At 23.4% G+C, this 23,210-nt stretch overlaps 2 protein-coding genes across 7 annotated transcripts in view; one reads left to right on the forward strand and one right to left on the reverse strand.

Annotated features, from left to right (window-relative positions):
- LOC127283595 (nicotinamide/nicotinic acid mononucleotide adenylyltransferase 1) overlaps positions 1–23,210 on the reverse strand; it is an 84,956-nt gene that overhangs the window by 16,000 nt on the left and 45,746 nt on the right. Inside the window, exon 5 of one of the 2 annotated variants that reach the window (XM_051308575.1) lies at positions 20,929–21,075. The exons of the other annotated variant lie outside the window; for it this stretch is intronic. Coding sequence (XP_051164532.1) covers positions 21,069–21,075 — 7 coding nt within the window. The 3' untranslated portion in view covers positions 20,929–21,068. Of the gene's footprint in view, positions 1–20,928; positions 21,076–23,210 lie in introns of those variants that run through there. 2 annotated transcript variants of the gene reach the window in all.
- Positions 1–23,210, forward strand: part of LOC127283570 (ABC transporter G family member 23) — a 37,717-nt gene that overhangs the window by 12,203 nt on the left and 2,304 nt on the right. For 3 of the 5 annotated variants that reach the window (XM_051308536.1, XM_051308534.1, XM_051308533.1), the window contains exons 2-12: positions 8,799–8,940; positions 16,021–16,265; positions 18,793–18,970; positions 19,800–19,893; positions 20,072–20,296; positions 20,492–20,610; positions 20,852–21,083; positions 21,226–21,409; positions 22,338–22,453; positions 22,550–22,620; positions 22,717–22,805. In XM_051308536.1, the coding sequence (XP_051164493.1) occupies positions 8,837–8,940; positions 16,021–16,265; positions 18,793–18,970; positions 19,800–19,893; positions 20,072–20,296; positions 20,492–20,610; positions 20,852–21,083; positions 21,226–21,409; positions 22,338–22,453; positions 22,550–22,620; positions 22,717–22,805 (1,657 nt within the window). In that variant the 5' untranslated portion in view covers positions 8,799–8,836. Of the gene's footprint in view, positions 1–1,226; positions 1,327–1,912; positions 2,026–8,798; positions 8,941–16,020; positions 16,266–18,792; positions 18,971–19,799; positions 19,894–20,071; positions 20,297–20,491; positions 20,611–20,851; positions 21,084–21,225; positions 21,410–22,337; positions 22,454–22,549; positions 22,621–22,716; positions 22,806–23,210 lie in introns of those variants that run through there. The other 2 variants (XM_051308535.1, XM_051308537.1) reach the window with 2 other exon arrangements.

A 23,210-nucleotide genomic window follows, 5' to 3' on the forward strand; every position in this document is an offset into this window, starting at 1 on the left:
ATTGTGGAAGCAGTTTGATAGATTGAGCTGAAATTTTGTGGTGAACTCAAAAATAGTTTAAGAAATCGCTGTCATGTACAATATAATTTTTTAAGAATAGTTTTTTTTTTAAATTATTATTATACTAATCTGGCACATGATAACGAATCTTTATACTATTTTTGAGTTTTCAACAAAATTTTAGCTCAATCTATTAACTTTATTTTTATTTGATAAAAATTACAATTATTTACTAACTTTAAACAAAAAATATAAAAAGTGAAATAATTATTATTTAACAACAAATTTTTGCGCAAAATAATTTATTTTGAAAATCGTACAACTATACACTGAAAAAAGGATTTGGTATTGACAACCAAACATTTGGTTGGTATTTAAGCAACCAAAATTTTTTTGTTAAATCAACAAAAATTTTGGTTGTCCCAATTAAACTTTAGTTAGGACAACAAAAATCGTTTTTTTCTAATTTTGGTTGTGTCAAACAAATTTTGGTTGAGACAATTAAAGTTTTGTTGATTCAACAAAAAAATTTTGATTGCTTAAATACCAACCAAACGTTTGGTTGTCAATACCAAACCCTTTTTTTTTTAGTGTAAATCTTTCAAAATTTGATAAAATTAATTTTATTTATATAGTTTTATTTGTTGTTGAAAACATCTTTTTATTTTAAGGTTATGTTAATAGGCTAAGCACCCTTAAAAAATTATTCTATAAAATTTAGAATTTTGATTAAGAATAGGAAAAATAAATTTACGATTTTCTTTCCATAATATGACGAGATGAAGCCCTCTCATTAGAATCATATTTTATATACGTTGTCATAACTCGCGTAAGAAACATTGTTTTTACGGAAATTGTACTCAAGTGGCATTCTCGTAACTTTTCGACTTTCACGAACGAATTATTCTGTAATCTTAGGAGGTCTATCAAGTGGATTTCGCCTCTCAATTGAACTTTCTTCTTTGTACTATCGCGAAATAAAGAGAATCTTCATCATTGTGGAAATTCTAGTTTTTCTATTTTTTGTTTTTTCTTTTGTTTTGTAATATAAAAATTGTCATAAATTATATTCATAAAATAAAAAACTTTTCACTGTCACATATTTTATTAATGAAATGCAAAATTTTATCATGAAAAATTTACAAATGCGTAAATTATCAAGCTTGCATATATGAAGTCATAATGATTCGCAAAACTATAATTTTTTTATAGTTCAAGAAATCAACAAGAAGTCTCAGTATTTATTCACTTTTCATATAGTTCTGACTGTCAATAAATTACTCTAATAGTATATCTATATATAAACAAAAATGGGTTTACGTAAAGGTATTTTCAAATATTTTCAGAAAATATATATTTTTTTTTATGAATAGTTTTTCAGGTGTAATTTTAGGTAAATAAATTCTCTAGGCAAAAAAAAAATATATTTTATGTTTTTAGTTTAATATTTTAATTCTACGCAAAATGAAATTCTATATACGGTAAAACTCATTACGTAGTTTAATTTGAAATGCACTTAAAAAGCATCTTTTGATTTATTAATTAATTCAGTTATTATCGCATAGTTAATTTTAAAAATAAATGTTTTTTTTTTAAAGTGAACAGTTTCTACAATTTTATATTCAACTGATAGAAAAAAATTAAATTTATATTCAATTTTTTTTTAAATTTTTATAACTCAAAAACTTCTTTATAATGATTTTAGGAATAATTAAAGATGGAAATGTTTGCATGAAATAATTTTTTAAAATAAATATATCAAACTTCTAAAAAGTCGACAATATAAAATATGAACTTATAGTGCATTTATTATTAAATATTTGAAAAAGCTATTTAACAAAAAATTAGCAATGTTTTACTTATTCTTTATTCAAACCGGTTTAAAATTCATTAAAATGAAGTAAGTGAGGTAAAATTGTAAATTAGATGTCAGTGTCAGTTTAATCAGATTTATCAGAACGTAAAGATCAATTGTGCTGCAAAAAGATATATAATTATTAAGTGCTTCCTTAATAAACGTAGAGGGTGTGTATTATAAAATTAATAATCAAATTTTTATTTTAAAAGTAAAGTGTGGTGAATTTTTATTTAAGGGAAATTGAGGCAAAGAGAATATTCATAAAATATTCTTCAAAATTTTTACATTAACATTCTATCAATGAAGCTGTAATTCATTTTTTGCTAGTACTTATATTATTTTTTAAACATAAAATAATTAATACGTTGTTATCGCAATTTTTTTGTTCTATGCTTAATCAAAATTCTAATCTTTATAGAAAAATGTTTTAAACTATATTAAGTCGTGTTGTGAACATCCTTCTAAAGAATTTCTCTAAGTTTTATTAGAAATTTTTATTTTTTATTTGAGTTATATAAACTTAAAGTTTTTATCATAAAAGCTCCGCGTTTGGGGCTATTATAGTACAAAATTTGTGTTTTGTTCATAAACAAAAAGAAACAATTTTTCTCATCGAATTAAATTGTATGAAAACTTTTAACTACATATTCTGTAAATAATTTTTAAAAAGTTGCTGAAAACTTATATTATTAGAGGAATTAAATTATAATTCGTGAATTTTTTTTAGGTTAGGAATGATAATTTAAATAAATTTCAAATTAACAAATTTTAGACTAATTAAATAACTTAATGAGGTCCATTATTGTCTTTTAAGATATATTTTAAATCAAACAGTTTTTAAATTAACTTGAAAACCATATGTAAAATTACAATAATATTACTTGAGGTTGAGGATATTTTGTACCCTTTGTAAAATTAAAATTGACTTATTTTTCAATTTTCTGATACTAACTTTTGTGAATTTTATTATTGGTATAGAGAACTTCCCAATTTCAAACAAAATTTTTTCGTCTTTATAAATTTTTTTTCATTTCTAAAACCGAATTTACTAATAACAATACAGTTGCTTTGTTGCCTGAATGTCACACAACAATTACAGCTAGATGTCAAATTTTAATATTTTGAAATGAATATTTTACAAATTAAAAACTAGCTTGTACCATATATATATATATACGATGCTGAAGCAATACGCAATGTTTATGGTCAACGATTAGAAATCAAGTTTTATTTAACACAGAAAAATTTTTAAATTGTTTACCCAAAAAAATATTTTTTTTATAATTTGTTGTTTAATAAAAACTACAAGAAATATTTTTTAGGCAAAAAATTATAGAGTTTTTCAATTTAAAAAATTATTTCTTTAAAAATCGTTTATCATAAACGTTGCGTACTTCACCTTCGTACCATATATGAGCCAAAAGTTTTGAACGTTCAAAATATAATAGCCACTGGTGCCTATAAATTTTTTAAAAATTTCTACAGCAATGAACTATAGCAACGGTTACTATGGCAACAGTTACTATGACAACAGTTACTATGGCAACAGTTACTATGTCAACAGTTACTATGACAGCAGATACTATGCAACAGTTACTATGGCAACCAAATATTCAAAATTAATATTGTAATATTATATTATTTATGTGAATGGAATATAGAATTAAATTACAATAAAACTAAAAATTAGAATTTTACAAACTTGTTTTCAAATATGAATTTAATTGAAATTTTTACTAAGAACAGAGATCAAATTATAAAAATTGCCTTATTGCTAGTTATTAATTTTGTAAATTCATATAAACTTGTATATACATAAATTAAACAAGAAATTCATATATTATCTAATGTATTTTGCATAATTTCATTTTTTACAGTCAATTTTTTCTATTTTAACTTTTATAGAAATACTTTTTATTCATTTTAATTTAAAAAAAATATATATATACAGGACATTTCATGTGAGATTTTCATTTGAATTATTTTTTTCGAAATCTTTATGAAAAAACAAGAAAGTACGTAATTTTCAATATTTTTCTTTATTTGATAAAAATAATGTAAGTTAATGCTTTATGAATTAATTTTATGCCTAGGGAGTTAGTTTTAAGGAGTCAATTTAATTATATTAACTCCCTTTTTGAGTTGATTTTTAACTCGAAAAATTTAACTCCCAACTTCCGGTGCCGTTAACTCCATAATTTTTTTTACAGTATAGTTGTTGTGTTGACTGAATTGACTTGAGGGTCAAAGGAAGAAAACAACTTTTTTAGTTAAAAAAATTTAATTAAAAAAAAATTGTTTTTTTTAAAATTTTAAATTTTAGAAAAATTGAAAAGATTTTCAATATTTTTATTTATTTAATTTTAATAGAAATAGAACCTTGAAAAATAAACATTCTAAAGCTTTTAATACAAGAGAGACACTGATAATAAATATGCAAGATTATAAAGAACATTGACCTAGAGCTAGAATATTATGGTTTCCTCTGTGCTCATCTGGAATGTGGAATAGTATGTTTTATAATCAAGCGGTTCCTTTATAACGGTAAAACAGTCTGCCACTTCCCAGTTTTATATCCCTAGTTACACCTAGAGATGAATCTCCTTACACACAGAGAATCACCTTATAACCCTGACCTATATTTCACACTATAATAATAATAATCCATAAATGAACCTCTTCATCAAAAAGTCAACAACATACAGATTTCTATTAGAATTTTAAGGGCAAATTTTTTTTTTAATTTTTTAATTTTTTATTTTAGTTTTTTTTTAAGAATAATTTAATCATTATAAGAAATGTTTTTTATACCACTAGAACATTTTATACCCAATCAAAAATTTACTAATGGCGCAGTACTGGCGCAGTACTGGCACCCAGTATTGGCGCCAGAGTTGGCGTAACATTGGGATGATAACATTTTACCAGTATTGGCTACCAGAGTTGGCACCAGTATTGGTAACCACTACTGATTCAGTACTGGCCGAGTACTGGCAGTTTTGTAATTTATTGTTTACGAAAAGAAAGCTTTAACTGTAACAGAGATAAGTTTCACTCCAGGTAATACTTTTTTGGTATACTTAGGAAAAAGTGTCTGAAATTTTTAGTAACCCAACACAAATTAAATATTAATTAAGTTAGTAAACTAACTAATTAATATTTTATTATATAAAATCGAAAACATCAAGAATTTTTATTTTTTCTTATAATATATATTGCAAATTATTATTTTAAAAAATCAAAAAATAAATATAAAAATATGTTTATTATAAAACCAAAGTTTTTATAATATATAAAAACAGTTCAGTAAAAATAAAAATGTTTATAAAATAATTATAATGTATATAATTATGCAATTAACTATTTGATTATTTTATTATTCACTTTAATTTATTAATTATTATATCAAATATAAAAAAATTAATATTGAATTCAATTCAATTTACATAAAACAAAATTAGTTTACAAATTAACTCATTACAAATATAATGATTTAATAAATAATGAATATTAAATTCCTGAAATTAGGTAATTATTAAAAAAATTATTTAAATTATTTGTAAATTAACATTACATTTTTGTTTATAATTTACTTTTGGAAAAAAACTGAAGAATAACATCCAGAAACAAATTACAATAATTTTATTGACCATTAAAATATATAAGTTTGTAGTTTTAACTATTTTTTATAATTTCTATTAAGAAAGGTTAATTAAGTATATATTTTATATTATTGATAATATAAAATTTTTGCAATTTTACTTGCGATTGTATTTAATTTTTTAAATTAAATTTATATTATAAATTTTATTTTAAAAAATATTAATTTTTTATAAACAAATTTATTTATTTTTAGTTTGATCGTTTAAATTTTTTTTTTGATTATTGCATATCTGAAAACAAAAAGAAAATCTTGTAAAATGTTTTAGACTTGGTCTCAGGAAACTTTTTGTTTAAATAAAATTTTACCAACAAAAAACCAAAATAAAGTACATTTTAATTTTGAAAAATAAAATCAAGTTGATAAAATTTTGATGAACAAAATATTTAAACAAAAAGATTCATCGGGTTCACTCTAGAACTTTTTGTAAACTAGTGTTAATCAAAAAGAAAATCTATTTGAGCCAGTACTGGCTCAATATCGGCTCAGTACTGGTTTGCCAGTACTGTGAGGGTGGTACTGAACCAGTACGGAATCAATGAAAATACCAGTACTGGTTCAGTACAGACTGCCCAGCCTCGGCAGCCAATACTGAACCAGTACTGCGTCAGTAGTCAACTCTGGTATAATACTGAAATTTTTGGTTGGGTACATTTTTTTCGTATGTCAAAAAAGTAGTGAGAAAAAATTTTGTTCCTTATATAAACACCAAAAATATATTTGTTTTAGAATGAAATAAATAAATATTTTGTTTTTTTAATTGGTTCGAATAATTCTTTCTTAATTCGAATTAAAATTGCACATATACTAAAAAAAAACTATAAAGAAAAAAATCTAATTTTAAAAACAAGTTTTTATTACAATTAAAATTTTTTTATTTTTTAATTATAATCCTAATAAGTTTTTGTACAAAAAAAAATAGAAAATTTTTCAAATTTTCAAAACAACAGTTTTTATTATAATTAAAATTTTTTTTTATTTTTTAATTATATCCAATTAGTTTTTATACAAAAAAAAATTTCATAATTTTTCATAAATGAGAACAAAAAGTTTCTTAATTAAATTTTTCCATACTTGAGTGTATAATTTCAATTGTTAATTATCAATAAAGATGAGGTGTTTTTTTTTTTATTGAACACAAATGACAAGTGCAAATTTATGTATGTATTATATCTCTTGTCAATATAGAGAGTGTATAGTTCTTGAAAAATCTTTATAATCACATATTAATTAAATTCAATACACGCGCATTGTTAAAGTAATAAATGCAATATAATTTTCAATAGGAAATGGTCACTAAAAAATTATTGGCCCCCAACGTTGATAAATAAATAATAATACAGGTATATACTTGATCAGAATGTCAATTTTACTTTATGGATTTTTTATGAAAAATTTTCAAAAAAAATTACTTCCTTCTATAAAACTTTACAGCGTGGTCATGTCATAGGGAAAAAAAATTTTTTTTCCAATTTTTTCAAAAATTAAACAAAATTTTTAAATTTAGAATTTTTTTTTAATATTTCCGATTATCTTGATACTCAAATTTTTAAAAATATTTTAATGTACTGATTACGATATGGTAAAACTAATTTAAAAAAAAAATGCAAAATTTTCAAAAATATTATGTTCTAAAAATTATTAGTTAGAATTTTCATTTTATGGAATTTCATTGGTCATAATTAATTGAGTCGAATTTTCATTTGTCCGAAATTGTAAATGGCCGAACAAACAATCGACAGAAAAATTTCGGCGCGGTTTTTAAAATCAACCTATCAAAAATTATCCATAAAATTGTGATTACTTGATTTTAAAAATCGCGCCGAAATCTTTCTGTAGATTGTTTGTTCGGTCATTTACAAATTCCGGCGAAATGAAAATTCTATCAATTAGAAATTTTGTAAAATGATTTTTCGGTTATATAAAAATTCTCTAATATAGAAAATCGTTTTGATAAAAATTCTGCAAAATACTAATTCAAACAAATAAAAATTTGACTCAAAAACAATTATGACAAATCTCGTGTGGACAATGATTATTATAATTTTTTTTTCTAAGATAAAAATTTACAAATTTAAAAAAAAATGATTGAATCGAATATTATTATTGAAGAAAAAAAAAATTTATTTCATTATTTAATTGAAAAAAAAACGTTTTTTTAAACCTTGATCACTTCACGTTAATTCCCTTATATGATTTTGAGAATATTTACACACATTTTCAAAAATACTTTTATTTATTGCAATTATTATAAAAATAAATTGTTAACTTTTCTCATTATTTTTTAATTTTTCTCATTACATATTTTTACATCGAACTTATGTTGCATGTCACAAAAGTATTTGCTTACTCATGAAAATTTTTGCATAAATGACTTTTTGCATTCTCTCTGATTTCTCATATATAAAAGTTCAAGTACAATTAATAATGATTCGATTTAAATTACGCATCATTAGCTATAATTCTTGATTTTTTTATTCAATGTTTTTCTTTAGTATTTAAAAAAAAAAATTGTGTCCATTTAAGAAATATGTGTTTCTTTTTTCTTTTTGACACAAAATAAATTTTCCAAGTGCTATATATATATAAAAAAAAAATTCTCTTCAAAATAATCAATTTCATCGATTTTTCAATGACATTTTCTATATTGTATAATACTTAAACAATGACAAGCAAATGAACGTAAAATAAATATATAATTTAAAATATCGTTTTTTTTTTAAATTTAAAAAAAATATTTTTTTTTCAAGTGACTTGTAAAGAATGTTTCATTGTAATCAAGGTGTGTGTTTTACAAAATGACCTATGTCTATTTTTCATATACCTATTATATATAATTACGAGGTGTCTAAATCGATTGAACTTCTTGGAAAACATTAGCAATTTCATAATTATTTGAATACTACTTTCGAAATTATGTCCCTAGAATTTATACAAAATTATATATTAAACATTTATTCTTTTAGTCTAGATATATACCTCATTGGATAATTATTTATTTATTTAGTTATTTAAATGTGACATTTTGATTTTAACTTTTTTTTTCTAAATTATTTAATAACAGAAATTTTTTTTATTTTTTTATTCTATTTTAATTATTATTTTTGTTTTTTATTTGTAATTTATTTGTAATTTATTTATTATTATTATTATTATTATTATTATTATTATTATTATTATTAGTTATGTAAATTTTAATAAATGAGAAAAAATAGGGGGAAAAAATCATATATAGAAAAAAAAATATAGATTTTATATTATGAAAATTTTTGGTTGCAGATCAAATTCCCTCGAGTGAGGATCCAATTTTTCTCAAAATGACTTCTCAGGAAGCAATAGTCGTTAGAAATGCTCGGAAAAATTATGGAAAAACAAATATTGTCCTTAATGGATTAAATATGACTGTTTCTCGTGGAACTATGTGAGTATATTTATAGTGTTTATATTCCAAGCATATATAATTTTACATATATTACATGTTTATATACACTGCTTATACTTAATAATGACATAGAACAAAAAACGCTAATTTTAAAACATTTTTTTCTCCTATTTGATTCGAGTTTTCAACAGAAAATTTCATAACTAGTACAATATTAATTCATATAATTATTGTCTCGTATGTAAATATAAATGAAAAAAAAAGAATTTAATAAAAAAGCTATTTTAACACTAATTATTAAAATTTAAAATATTAATTAATATATAATTATTAATAATAATACAATTATTAATTCATTAAATTTTCTTAAAATTTTATATTTTAATTTTCATTTTTTTGTATTTTTCGTTTAAAGTTGGTAAAGTATTTTTAAATTCACAGTTTTCCTAAAAGTATCAAATTGAGACCAAAAATTGCATCAAATCTTTGCAACGGTTTTATGCACATAAGTTATATCAAAAAGAGATCGTTTTGTGTATCATTTTTAGAAATGATACACGAAACGGTCTCATTTTTTGATGCAAAAAATTAATTCAATTTATATCAATCATGGCCGAATTGAATCGACTCAAAATTAAACGAATTTTTTTCAGATATTTTGGTAATATAGTACAATTGCGGAGACCATTTCACTATTTAATTTGAAAATGAAAATAACAGAAAATCAAAGACAATGTGCAATTCGATAATTAAAAAGTGACAGCTTATAAACATAACCTAAAATACATGAGAAAAAATTTGTCGATAAAATCAATATAGCCGAGCTTTTTAGAAGGTAGATGGCAGTTTTGCTTTTTATAAAAACGATTCAGAAAAAATTTAAAGAAAGAAAATAGATGAGTGCTGCCATCTACCTTCTAAAAAGCTCGGCTATATTGATTTTATCGACAAATTTTTTCTCATGCATTTTAGGTTATGTTTATAAGCTGTCACTTTTTAATTATCGAATTGCACATTGTCTTTGATTTTCTGTTATTTTCATTTTCAAATTAAATAGTGAAATGGTCTCCGCAATTGTACTATTACCAAAATATCTGAAAAAAATTCGTTTAATTTTGAGTCGATTCAATTCGGCCATGATTGATATAAATTGATTAAATTTTTTGCATCAAAAAATGAGACCGTTTCGTGTATCATTTCTAAAAATGATACACATAAAACGATCTCTTTTTGATATAACTTATGTGCATGAAAACGTTGCAATAGAAAAAGATACAACCAACTTTACTGTAATTATCTTTTAATTCTTCCGAGTTACCATAAAGACAACGATAAATTCCATCATAATCATCATCATTATTGTCTAATTTTCTCAAAATAGGAATTTTTTTAATTTTTTCAAATTTTGTGAAATTTGTTTACTTTCTTCTTCATGTGATTTACGATAATTATCAAAGACATTCAACATTAAAGGAGAATAATCATATAATGTATTATTCAATTTTTTTTCACTTAAACATTTCACTTTAACTTGAGGAAAATTCATTCCTAGTTCATCGACAAGCGTTATCTTATCTCGTGTTCCCGTCACGTTTAAAACTTTTTTCACGAGCTTCTTAAGACCATGAACCTCTGTCAAGGAACTTTTAGAATCCTTTTGTATTCCATCAGCATTTGTTGCATTTATATCGAGATCGGATGCGATTTCGAAAGGCATTGTCGTTGTCGTCGCCAAAGAATTATCATAAATTTTTGGCAACTGATGTCTATTATCATTTAAGGGGGGGGGGGGGGGCCGCCCTTTAGAAAAATGATTTTCAACAAGAATTCGTTTCCTAAATGTTTTCTGTAATAAAATTTATTTTTCTACAAAAATATTATCATTTTCTTGTTTTCTTTTTTTCTTCTATTTTTTATTTTTATTTAAACAAAAACATTTATCATTGAATTGAAAGTAAAAAGATTTTTTTAAATTCATTTAATACAAAGAAAAAGATTTTCCAAGTAAAATTGATACAATTTTGCTATTGAAAGAAGAATTATTTATTTATTTTTTTTTTTTTTTAATATTTTTGTTTAAAAATTTTTTGCTCGTTTTATATACCTAAGAAGATTTTATAATTATTAATAATTTATATCTTTTATAATTTATATTTATTTTATAAATATTAAAATAAAATTTGCAAATTCACAAGGAATATTCAATCAATTCTAATAATAAAATTGTTGAAGAAAGAAAATAAAGTTTTTTTTTTATAATATAAATTCATTGGGAGTTTCTTTTATATAAATAAATTCCAACTATGTTGTTTATTACTCACATAATTTGTAAAATTATCTAAATTTTCCTTTACACGAATGACACTAACCTCTCTATTTCTTGGCAGCTTCTCGTTAATCTTCAAATCATTTGTATTCGTAGCTTCAATTTTACTTAATCCTTGAGGAAAATTAGAATCGGTGAGATTCAACGACATGTGTTGTTTGTCAAAAAGTGTGTCGTCTTTGAGAATTCGATGAAAATTCTTTGTTCTATTCATTTTTTTAACAATCATATTCGAGTGACTATATTATTATTTTTATTTGAAATACATTGATTTAGATGTCAAATCTAATGAATAATGATTTGATAAAATTTTCGGAGATTCAAAAATAATAGAACGAAGGGTAAATTCATTTGAAAATATAATAAAAGTGAAAAATAAAATTGAATAAATGACAAATTTCATTTTATTTATAGAAAAATTATTTTATAGAGAGTGAATTATTCAAATAAAATTTTAGCTTTGTCTTATTAAATTGATTGTATCCCTATTATTTTGAATGTTGATCCAATACTCATTAAATCAAACAAAAGTTTATTTGATGACCATATATATAGCCCGAATATAATTACTATGAAAAGTTCTTTGGATTGGAAAGCTAATTGCTTTCAGCAATAATAATTTATCTTTCAACTCCGCTTATGGAAGTAATTGGAACATGCGGAAATCGTTTACAATAGTATAATATTAAATATTAGATTTAGAATATTAAATAATAAAAATATGGATAAATTTTTTGTTAATTAATATTTTGCTTCCTCGTGGAGGAAGCTTTGTAGTCCTTTTGTTTGTAAAAATTTTTAAAGTATCGGAAACAAATTTTTCTCTATATAGAAACATGTTATATGAGATCCTGATGAATTGTCCGGATGTATGTATGTGTGTGGATCCCTTTTTTGTTTAGAAGATAACTTTAAGGCCAGGTCCAAGTGAGGCAGCGCCATCTACATTGATACTAAAATTTTGGAAAATTTTCAACAGCCTTTTCTTGAAAACAAGATGGTAAAATGCTTTTTCCTTTATAGATAATTGATTATTGGCAAGATATACGCCAGCTAAAACTTTTTTTGAGTTAAAATAATAAAAAAAAATTTCATGTCAATAAATTAAATATGAGCACTTTTTTCACAAAAACTGTAACAGTACTTTCTCAGAAATTACAATCAAAAATTCAATTTCCATTTCGAAAATTAATAAACGCTAAAAAATACACGACCTAAGATTTACCAATCACGAAAATAACAAAAAAAAAGTATTTTAACACACGGAGAGAAAAATTAGGTGATAACTGCTTTGTTTCAAGTCGTTGGTCCAATTTTATTAAACAAGGCATTTGTAACTGGAGAGCACGGTAGATTTGACTTGGCTATCAAGTTAGGGCTATAATGTTCTCAAATAATACCGACAGACGGTTTGACCAATCAGCTTTGCTTGGCAGCGTGGCGCTATTCACACACGCATATTAATAGAATATTATATTTATTAATTTTTTCTAGGTTAGGTTTGATTTTTAAAAAAATTTCAAATATTAACATTTTTTTGATGATTTAAAGGAAATAATAAGGTCCACAATATAGTTTTTAAGCAATTCTGAATCCAAAGGTTTTTCAAATTAACTGAAAAATTATGTAAAAATAAAAAGAAACACTTTTTCAAGTTATGTTGTGTGTTGGATTTTCAGTTTTAGACACTTTTCTCGTTATACATAATTATAATAAAAAGTTAGGACATTGCGTAGTCGTATTTCAACATTTAAAGCGTACATTAATTATTCACTGTAAAAAAAAGTTCTAAATTAGAGCTGATTTCGGTATTAAAATCGAACCAAATTACGATTTAGTACAAAAATTGGTACTAAATTAGTACCTTTCTTTTTACAGTGTTTTTACATTACTTTTGTGAACGCATTCATTAATAAGTATTTAATTATTTTGTCAGCAAACCATAACACACTTCGAATACGATAAATGACAAATTTGTAAGTTTCGAAGTGCAAAATTTTTATTTAAATATTTTACAAATAAATAAATTGGCATAATTTTTTTCTTGAATTCGCTATTGATATTAACATATTGATATTACTTGTTACACGAATAACCTCAACTGTTTAAATGAATGGAAATATCACTTTTTAATGGCACATTAATACTATTTGGGACCGCACAGTCAAAACTACCGTGCGACCAATTTTGCTTTAACTGTAGGCATCGTTACTTGAGTCACTCAAGTAGTTTTAACTTAAGTCTCCAGTCCACACAACCTAATTTTTCTCTCCGTGCATAACACATTTTACTCATTATGACAGCCGTTTGGCAGGTTATATATGTCACCAGACGTTTCGCAGTTTTGCCGAAAGGAGGAGATTGGCGCTGTTGCTAACCACCTGAAATACATAATCTACCAAAGGGCTGTCACAATCAGTAAAGCAGTATCAATATGTTAAATATTTAATAAAATTTTTTTTTTATTATTTTCGTGATTGGTAAATCTTAGGTCGTGTATTTTTTAGCGTTTATTAATTTTCCAAATGGAAATTGCATTTTTGATTGTAATTTCTGAGAAAGTACTGTTACAGTTTTTGTGAAAAAAGTGCTCATATTTAATTTATTGACATGAAATTTTTTTTATTATTTTAACTCAAAAAAAGTTTTAGCTGGTGTATATCTTGCCAATAATCAATTATCCATAAAGGAAAAAGCATTTTACCATCTTGTTTTCAAGAAAAGGCTGTTGAAAATTTTCCAAAATTTTAGTATCAATGTAGATGGCGCTGCCTCACTTGGACCTGGCCTTAACAGGTTTTAATGGATTTAAATAAAATTTGGTAGGCTCATTTATCATATTAATATCTCAAATCTGACCAAAGGATTTTTAAAAATACCCAAAAAAAAATTTTTATCGTCTTTTTTCCAAAAAATTTTTTTTAATCGAAAAAATTTTTAAATAGAAAAATTTAAGGTTATATATAATAAAATCGTATTCCTTACGTCAAGACGAATCGATCAATATATTTATTAAATAACTTTTTAAGAGCATACTAATTACAATATAAAAAAGGTAACAATTGTAGAGAATGTTTCACTGAGTAAAATGAGCTTTTGTTTATAAAAATTGGTTAAAAATTACAATTTTTGTCTGATTTAAAAGAAAAAAAAACTAAATGTTAAAAAAATAATTATTGACAAAATATTTTGGAAAAAAATAATTTTTTCGAAAGGAGTAAATCTAGATCTTCTAAAATTGTTACAAATTAATATTTTATTATATTTTTGTTTGCGTTAAAAACAATTTTTTAGTTTTTACAGGTTTTTGAGGTTATGTTGACCCGCCACCCTCCTTAATAGGTATTTTACAATTTAGAAAAATAAATTTATTAAAATTCCAGAATTATGTCAAATTACTTAAAATACTTTTCTTAAATATTTGCAACTAAATTCTCGATAAATTAAAAAATATATTTTATGACATTTCATATTCTCGTTTTCTTAGGTTTTAGATTTGTACAGTCATTAAGGGTATGTGGGAACCTCCCACGTGACTTAGTATGGGAAAATGTGTTTTGGTAGTATACATTTCATTCTAAAATGAGAAAACAATTTTGTTTAAAATTTTGAGGGATGTTAGATTAGGGTACAAGGAATCTCGCTGTATTCCGAAAAATACATAATTTTGCGTTAAATTATTAAAAAATGAAGTTGAAAACAATGAAAACAAAGATGGCGGCGCATACACAGACGTTGCTTGAGTTGGTCAGTGCTCCAGTAAACAGCGCCAATTCGAGCGAGTGGCCGCTGAATGAACTACATTATTTTACTATTTATTACTTTATTTTTATTATTTTTGCGTTAAGTTATGGTAAATGAGTAGAACAGCGAGATTATTTCTTGTACCAAACAAAATTATTTCGCCAAAATTTTAACCCGAAATCATTTTTTATTTCAGAGAAAGTTTCAAATAGTTTACAAAAAATGTTTATTTTTCTTAAATTTAGCAGCTTTTACTCAAATACAATATAAATACTTTTTAGTAAGGGTATGTGGGCAAAGGACGTTGTTTTGTGGTTTGAAACTTACTCTGAAATAAAAAATGATTTTGGGTTAAATTTTTGAAGAAATGATTTTGTTTGGTACAATGAATCTCGCTGAATTGGCGCTGTTTACTGGAGCACTGACACACTCAAGCAACGTCTGTGTATGCGCCGCCATCTTTGTTTTCATTTTCGTTTAAAAATGCCACTTTTTAAACTTCATTTTTTAATAATTTTACTGAAAATTATGTATTTTTCGGAGAACAGCGAGATTCCTTGTACCCTAATCTATTATCCCTCAAAATTTTAGACAAAAATCTTTTCTCATTTTAGAGTGAAACGTATACTACCAAAACACATTTTCCCATACTAAGTCACGTGGGAGGTTCCCACATAACCTTAAGGCCATGTGAGAAAAGAACGTTTTTTGTAGTTTGAAATTTTCTCTGAAATAAAAAATGATTTCGGGTTAAAATTTTCGAGAAATTATTAAAGAATTGTGCAAAAAATATCGCTGTTCTACTAATTTACTATAATTTAACGCAAAAATAATAAAAAAAAGCAATAAATATAATAAACTAATGTATTTTTATTAGTTTATTCAGCGATCACTAGCTCGAATTGGCGCCACTTGGTGGGCCAATTCAAATGTACATGTACACTCGTGGCCATAAATGCCTACACTTTTTTGTCCTTTTCTAACGCATATGTTGCCATGACAACACGTGTTTTTCTATTTTATGCTAAAAAAATAAAAATATTTTACAGCTACAGTCTACTGGGTGCAAGTGGATGTGGAAAAACCACTCTTTTATCATGTGTAGTTGGCGTGAGAAAATTGGATAGTGGCACAATATGGTGTCTGGGTGGTAAACCAGGATCAAAAGGCTCAGGAGTGCCCGGACCTCGATTAGGTTATATGCCACAGGAAATTTCTCTCGTTCAAGAATTTACTCTTCTTAATGCTCTTTATTACTTTGGCAGAATTAATGGTGTCAATGAAGATATGATTGGTAAAAATGATTTTTTTTTTAAATTATACTTTTCAACAAATTCTTTTGTATAATCTAATTTCAAATATATTTATTTGAAATAAAAATAAAAAATAAATTTTTTCTTTAAATGAAGATACAATTTTAAAAAATTGTTCTTTTATAATTACATACTGTTACTTTTAAAATGTTACCACGGGGACTGTTCACAAAATACGTAACTCAGGGGGGTGGGGGGGTCAAGCTATTTTTTACGGACAGACAAAAAAATGGCGCTAATGTATGTAACTGACCGTTACATGGGGGGAGGAGGGGGGGTTGAAATTTAAAAAAAAAAAGCGTTACGTATTTTGTGAACAGCCCCACGGGTCAGTAAAATCAGGGAATTTTATGAAAAGTACTGGAAAAATATCAAATTTCTAAAAATGCTACTAAAATTATAATTTTTGAAATTTTCAATTTAAACTTTTGCTTCTAAAAATTATTGTCTTAATTTTTTATAATTGAAAATATCTGAAAATATTTTCGTTAGGATTAGGGAAAAGATTTTGATGGAAATCAGGGAAAAACAAAATAAAATTTTTATGGAAACCCTGATTTAACAAATTGTTTTCAAACTTAAAATATATTTATATTTAAAAAAAAAATTTGTATTTAAAGCAGATTTAAATCGATTGATTTGTGTTTCATATATGGGCAATTCCACGTGAGATTTATAGTCGAGGTTTAAAATTCTAGTAAATATATTTTTTCCTTATTCTTTATGAAAAAAAAGAGACACCTATTTTTTTTTTTTTTTTTATGGTCAAATTTTTGAGTTACGAATTTTAAAAATTTTGTTCAGTCAAAAGCAGACCTATTTTCAATTAAGAATAGCTCAAAAACTATTGTATTTAGAAAAATTTTGTACAGACATAAAAAATTTGTTTTTTCTTCGACTTTTTAAAAATGTTAACAAAAAAAAATCTAATTTTTTTTATAAAAAATATTAATTTTTTATAAATAAATTAATGTTTTTTACATTTGGGCCCGATTTTTTCTTTTTTTTTTCGTATACCTACCTAGAAGTGTTAAGAAGACTTTAGAAAAGGTTTCAGAGTGGGCCTGATAAGTTTAAATAAATATTTAAACTCGGATTGCAAGCTTAATGCGCGCGCGGTGCTTTGTGAGTCTATCTAGTTTGAAAAGGAATTTTCTTTTTAGAGGCATTTTATATTTTTTTAACTTGTTACATCTGTTTATTACAAAACGGATTTGTTAAAACTTTAAATATAAACATATTTAAACATTTCAATTGTTTATACGATTAATTAAATAGTTTTAAATAGTTTTATTCAATTTTTACATATCACAATATTCGAAAAGAATTGTTTTTCAAATATTGTCACAAAAACACATATAATAATAAGCACAAAAGGTAAAAAAAAGTTATAATTATTTTTAAAATATAATAGGTATTTTAAAAAAACATTTTGAATCTACAGTATAGAACGGTTAATCGGATAAATGATAAAATAAACGAATTTTCGATTTATAAAGTAATTATTTAAGTATTTATTTATATAAAACAGACTTGTACAAAATTAAAACTGTTAAAGTCAATATAAATAAATTTTCTGTTTAAAAATAATTAAAATGATTCATATAAACATTTTTTCAAAATCCTCAAATACGTAAAACGACAATATTTCTGAGGAATGTAAAATACGAAATTACGTCAGTTTATCGTATCAAATAATTAAAAATAAATACTTAAATAATTACTTTATAAATCGAAAATTCGTTTATTTTATCATTTATCAGATTAACCGTTCTATACTGTAGATTCAAAATGTTTTTTAAAATACCTATTATATTTTAAAAATAGTTATAACTTTTTTTTACCTTTTGTGCTTATTATTATATGTGTTTTTGTGACAATATTTGAAAAACAATTCTTTTCGAATATTGTGATATGTAAAAATTGAATAAAACAAAAATTCATTAATCTAACTATTTAATTAATCGTATAAACAATTGAAATGTTTAAATATGTTTATATTTAAAGTTTTAACAAATCCGTTTTGTAATAAGCACTCTGAAACCTTTTCTAAAGTCTTCTTAACACTTCCAGGTAGGTATACGAAAAAAAAAATCGGGCCCAAATGTAAAAAACATTAATTTGTTTATAAAAAATTAATTTTTTTTATAAGAAAAATTAGATTTTTTTTTTTGTTAACATTTTTAAAAAGTCGAAGAAAAAACAAATTTTTTATGTCTTTACAAAATTTTTCGAAAGTTGATAGTTTTAAAGATACATGTGATTGAAAATAAGTCTACTTTTGAAAATCTAAAATTTCAAAAATTCATAGTGAGAAAATTTGGCCATAAAAAAAAAAAAAAAAAAATACGTATCCTTTTTTTTCAATAAGGAATGAAGAAAAAATGTTTTTGGCCGAATTAAAAATTTAATTGTAAATTTGACGTGGAATCGCCCATATGTAATAATTATTTTCTACGATTAAAAGTAAATAATTTTTTTTTTTTTTAATTAACGATAATTTTCCAGAAAAAAGATATTTGGAACTTTCAACTTTATTTGAACTTCCACCAAAAAATAGAATGGTTAAGCACATGAGTGGAGGTCAACAAAGGAGAGTTTCTTTTGCAGCTGCACTTATTCACAATCCAGAATTATTAATTTTGGATGAACCCACTGTGGGATTGGATCCCATTCTACGGGAGAAGCAAGTACTTTTTTTTTTCTTATTTTTAAAAATAGAATTGAATTTAAAAAAAAAATATATTATTTTTTAAAAAACAAATTTTGTGATGAACTATCTTTTTTTGCTCGATTAGCACAATATTTAGCGCAAAATTTGTTTTTGAAAAATAATATTTTTTTTAACATTTCTAGATGAAAAGATGTTTATTTGACTTTTAAAAATTGATTTATTTTGAAAAATTATTAATTTTTTTTGTAAATATTTTAATTGTATCTTTTTGTGTTCGACTAACATAATTCAACAAAAAGTTTTATTTGAATAATAAGTTTTGAATATTTCTCGATCAAAAAAGGTTTATTTGAATTTTAAAATTGATTCATTTTTAAAAAATTTTAATTTTTCGTAACTATTATGATTGTTAATTCTTGTTATCGAATAGCACAATTCAGTACAAAATTTAGTTTTGAAAAATAATAATTTTTTAATCTTTTTGAATTAAAAAATCGTTTTTTGAATTTAAATTTAAATTATTTCGAATAATTTATTATTAAAAATTGTGAAAATTGTTGTAAAAATTTCTTTTTGTTCTGTTCTTGAACAATTGTTTATTTTTAATTACATAGAAATGGTATTTTTGATCTTAAGGCGTTTTTTTAAATTGAGTCCAAATTTTTTAATTTTGTCAATAAAAATTTTGCAGCATTTAGCACAAATTGGCACAAAAATTACTTTATTAAAAAAACACACATTATTTTTTGAAAAAAAAAAAAATTTTTTTCATAAATGAAAAATTTTTTTTTAGTTTGATGTAATTTTCTATATTTTTCAATGATTTTTTTCGATTTTCTAGCATTTGGAATTATCTCGTAAATTTATCCCAGGAATATGGCACCGCCATTGTAATTACCACACATTACATCGAGGAAGCAAAACAGGCGAATAAAGTAATTTACAAATTATCTCATTAAAAAAAAAGTTATCTTTACTTTTTTTTTTTTGATTTAAATGACAATTTTTTTTTTTATTGAAATAATATTTTTATTTCTCTTAAACTAAAATTAATTATTAAAAATTATTATTATCTCTATTTAAATTAATATTCGATTTGAATTAATATTGTAGATTGGATTATTGAGATGTGGACAATTATTAGCAGAAGCTCCACCAGGTCATCTTTTGATGAAATTTCAATGTCAAACATTGGAAGATGCTTTTCTTGCATTAAGTCAACGGCAGAAGGATAAACAAGATCGAGGAATAATGGAAATTGAAACCGAATATTATTCTGAATTGGATGAAGTGATTTCACCGACAACTCCATCAAATAATTATTCCGTCAAGAAAAATGTAAGAAAACAAAGTTCAAAAAAAAAAAAACAAAAAAATTATTCCAATTATCCATTACTAAAATTAAATTATTAAATGATAAAATTTTCTTCTAATTTAATAAAATTTCCGAATAGTATAAAAAAATTAATTTTGCAGTATTTGAAGGTATTTTGCAAAAAATAATATATAAAAATATTTTTCTTTTGATTTCAGAGTATTTTCCCAATTAATGATAACAGTATAATTAGTAAAAAAAATTGGAGAGAATCATCCTGTAAAAGATTTAAAGCACTGATGATAAAAAATACTTTGCAGTTTCTACGTCATCCTGGGTAAAAAAAATTTTTTTTTTTTTTTCGTTATAAGAATACAAAAACAATTTTGTGCAAAATTTATAGTAATTTTTATTAAAAGCATTTAATAAGAAAATCCATTTATAAAGTGATGGAAAAAAAAATTTATCGCAATTTATTAAATTTACAATTGAAATTAGAATGCTAATTTTACTTAATAATAATAATAATAATAAAAAAAAAAAAATTGAAGAAGTTTATTCATCTATTTCTTTTGCAGAGGAATCATGTTTGCACTTTTGTTTCCAATAGTTGAGTTAATGTGTTTTTTTCTTTCAATTGGTGGTGATCCAAAAGGTTTGAAATTAGCTGTGGTTAATGATGAAGCAGGAAATTGTAATTTTGGTAATAATACAGGACATTTTTCATACGATCCAGTAAATTTAACTTGTTTTTATACCGATTTAAGTTGCACGTATTTAAATGGATTTGATGATTCAATTGCTGAAAAGGTATGAAAAAAAAAAATAATAATTTTTTTTTTCATTACAAATTATTTTGATGTTTAATTTAATTTTTGCAAATATTATTGTCCATATTTTTCTTTTAATAATATTCATTGAGTTGAAATAATTTTTTTTTTCTTTCTTGTAGGTGTATTATTCAACTATGGAAGAAGCAACTAAAGCAATTTTAAAATCATCAGATAAAGTCGTGGGTGTGATACATTTTGCAAAAAATTTTTCACAAGCATTCGAAGAAAAACGCGACAGTACAGATTATTTGGATGAAGGATCTATTGAAGCTAGTGAAATACCAATATTTTTGGATATGGGTGGTGAGTAAAATGTGCATATTCAGACCTTAGATTGATCCGTTATGCCATTTACGTTCGAACGCGGAATTGTGTTAGTTAAGGGTTAAAAAAATAAATTTTAATAATTCCATAATAAAAATAATTGCATAGGATATTATCAAGAAATTTTATTTACATAAAATTTCAAAATTTAACTGCGGCAAATTTTCAAGAATTTTCAAAATTTTAGATTCATAAAAAAAAATAGAAAAGTTATTTTTTTAAAAAAATTTTCTAGTTTGATTTATGAAAATTATTTATGAATTCAGAATTTTGTCAAAGTTTGAAGTATTCAAATGATTAATAATCTAAAATTTGTTTGAATAATTAAATTTTAGAAAAAGTTGGTAAAAATTATTTGAATTGAAAAAATTTGATTAATATTATTGAAAACTATTAATTTGGCGGAGAATTTTGGATAATTTAAAAAATAATTGGATTCTTTTTATAAATTACAGACAATAATTGAATTATAAATAATTTTTAATTAAATTGAAAAATATTTAAAATAATTTAATTTATTTTGGCAATAATTTATTAAATTTTAAAGAATTTCAATTGAAAAATTTAATATCTTTTAAATAATTTAATTTTCTAAGAATTTTAATAAAAATTATTGAAAATATTTCTTAAAGAATTTTTTGATTCGAATTTTCAAAATAATTTAATTTTTGAATGAACTACAGTATGTACTAAAAAAAAAGTCATCGATATTTTATTTAATTTTTTTTTTTAAATTAATTTTTAATTTTATTTTGTAAAATAAGTCGAAAAAAGTCGTATAATCCTAGAACTGGACATTCGCAAAATTGAATAAAATTTTATGACACAATTTGTATTTTAAATATTCGATTAATTTTTTTAAAAAAATTATTATTTAAAATTAATTTTCTTTTATTTTGCTACACAGACAGACAAATTGGAATGTTTATGCAAACAAAATTGTATAATCGATATTTTGAGATAACACGTAAAGTCTATAAGGAATGTGCAATTTCCGAACAATTTGCTGATTTACCTGTTAAAGTGAGTATTAAATTAAATTTATTCCTAGATCAGATATTTACAATAATATCGTTGAAAAAAGAAATGAATAATTGTTAATTTCTTTTTTTTTTTTAGTTTGAAACACCAATATTTGGTAAATTGGATCAATCTTACAGATCGTTTGTAGCCCCAGTGTTTATATTAACGTATGTAAATTTTATTAATAAAATCTTTTTCTTTTTTAAATTATCATAATTATATATTTGAATATATTAATTATAAATTAATATATATTTTTACAGACTTGTATTTTTCCTTGCAACTGCTGTAGCATGTTTTATCATTATTTCTGATCGGCATGAAGGAGTTTGGGACAGAAGTCTTGTTCAAGGTATTTTCATTTAAATTAGAATTAAATAAACTAACTTTAATTTTTACAAATGTCATGAATTAATGAATAAAATATTAAATAACTATAATAATTAAATATTTAAATTTATAGCTTCAATTGAGCAAAAAAAAAAAAAAAAATTAAAATTAAAATAATTTTATTTCATAACAATGAATTAAAATGATCTCACTATAAATACATATAATATATGTGTATAAAGAATATTAAACTGTCTATTGTTTTCAATTCAACAGACATCTTTATCATTTATCATGTAAAAAGAAAATGAATAATAAAAACAATAGCGCATCAGATTTAAAATAGCATTATGTAAATATCGTTAAAAATAACTAACGAACTAGCATATAATTTTTTAAAAAATTACCGAACAGCTAAAATTAATTT

The sequence above is a fragment of the Leptopilina boulardi genome, unplaced genomic scaffold, assembly GCF_019393585.1.
Source record: "Leptopilina boulardi isolate dan_hultmark-lab unplaced genomic scaffold, ZJU_Lbou_2.1 LbouV2_310, whole genome shotgun sequence".
In the NCBI taxonomy this organism is placed as follows: Eukaryota; Metazoa; Arthropoda; class Insecta; order Hymenoptera; family Figitidae; genus Leptopilina; species Leptopilina boulardi.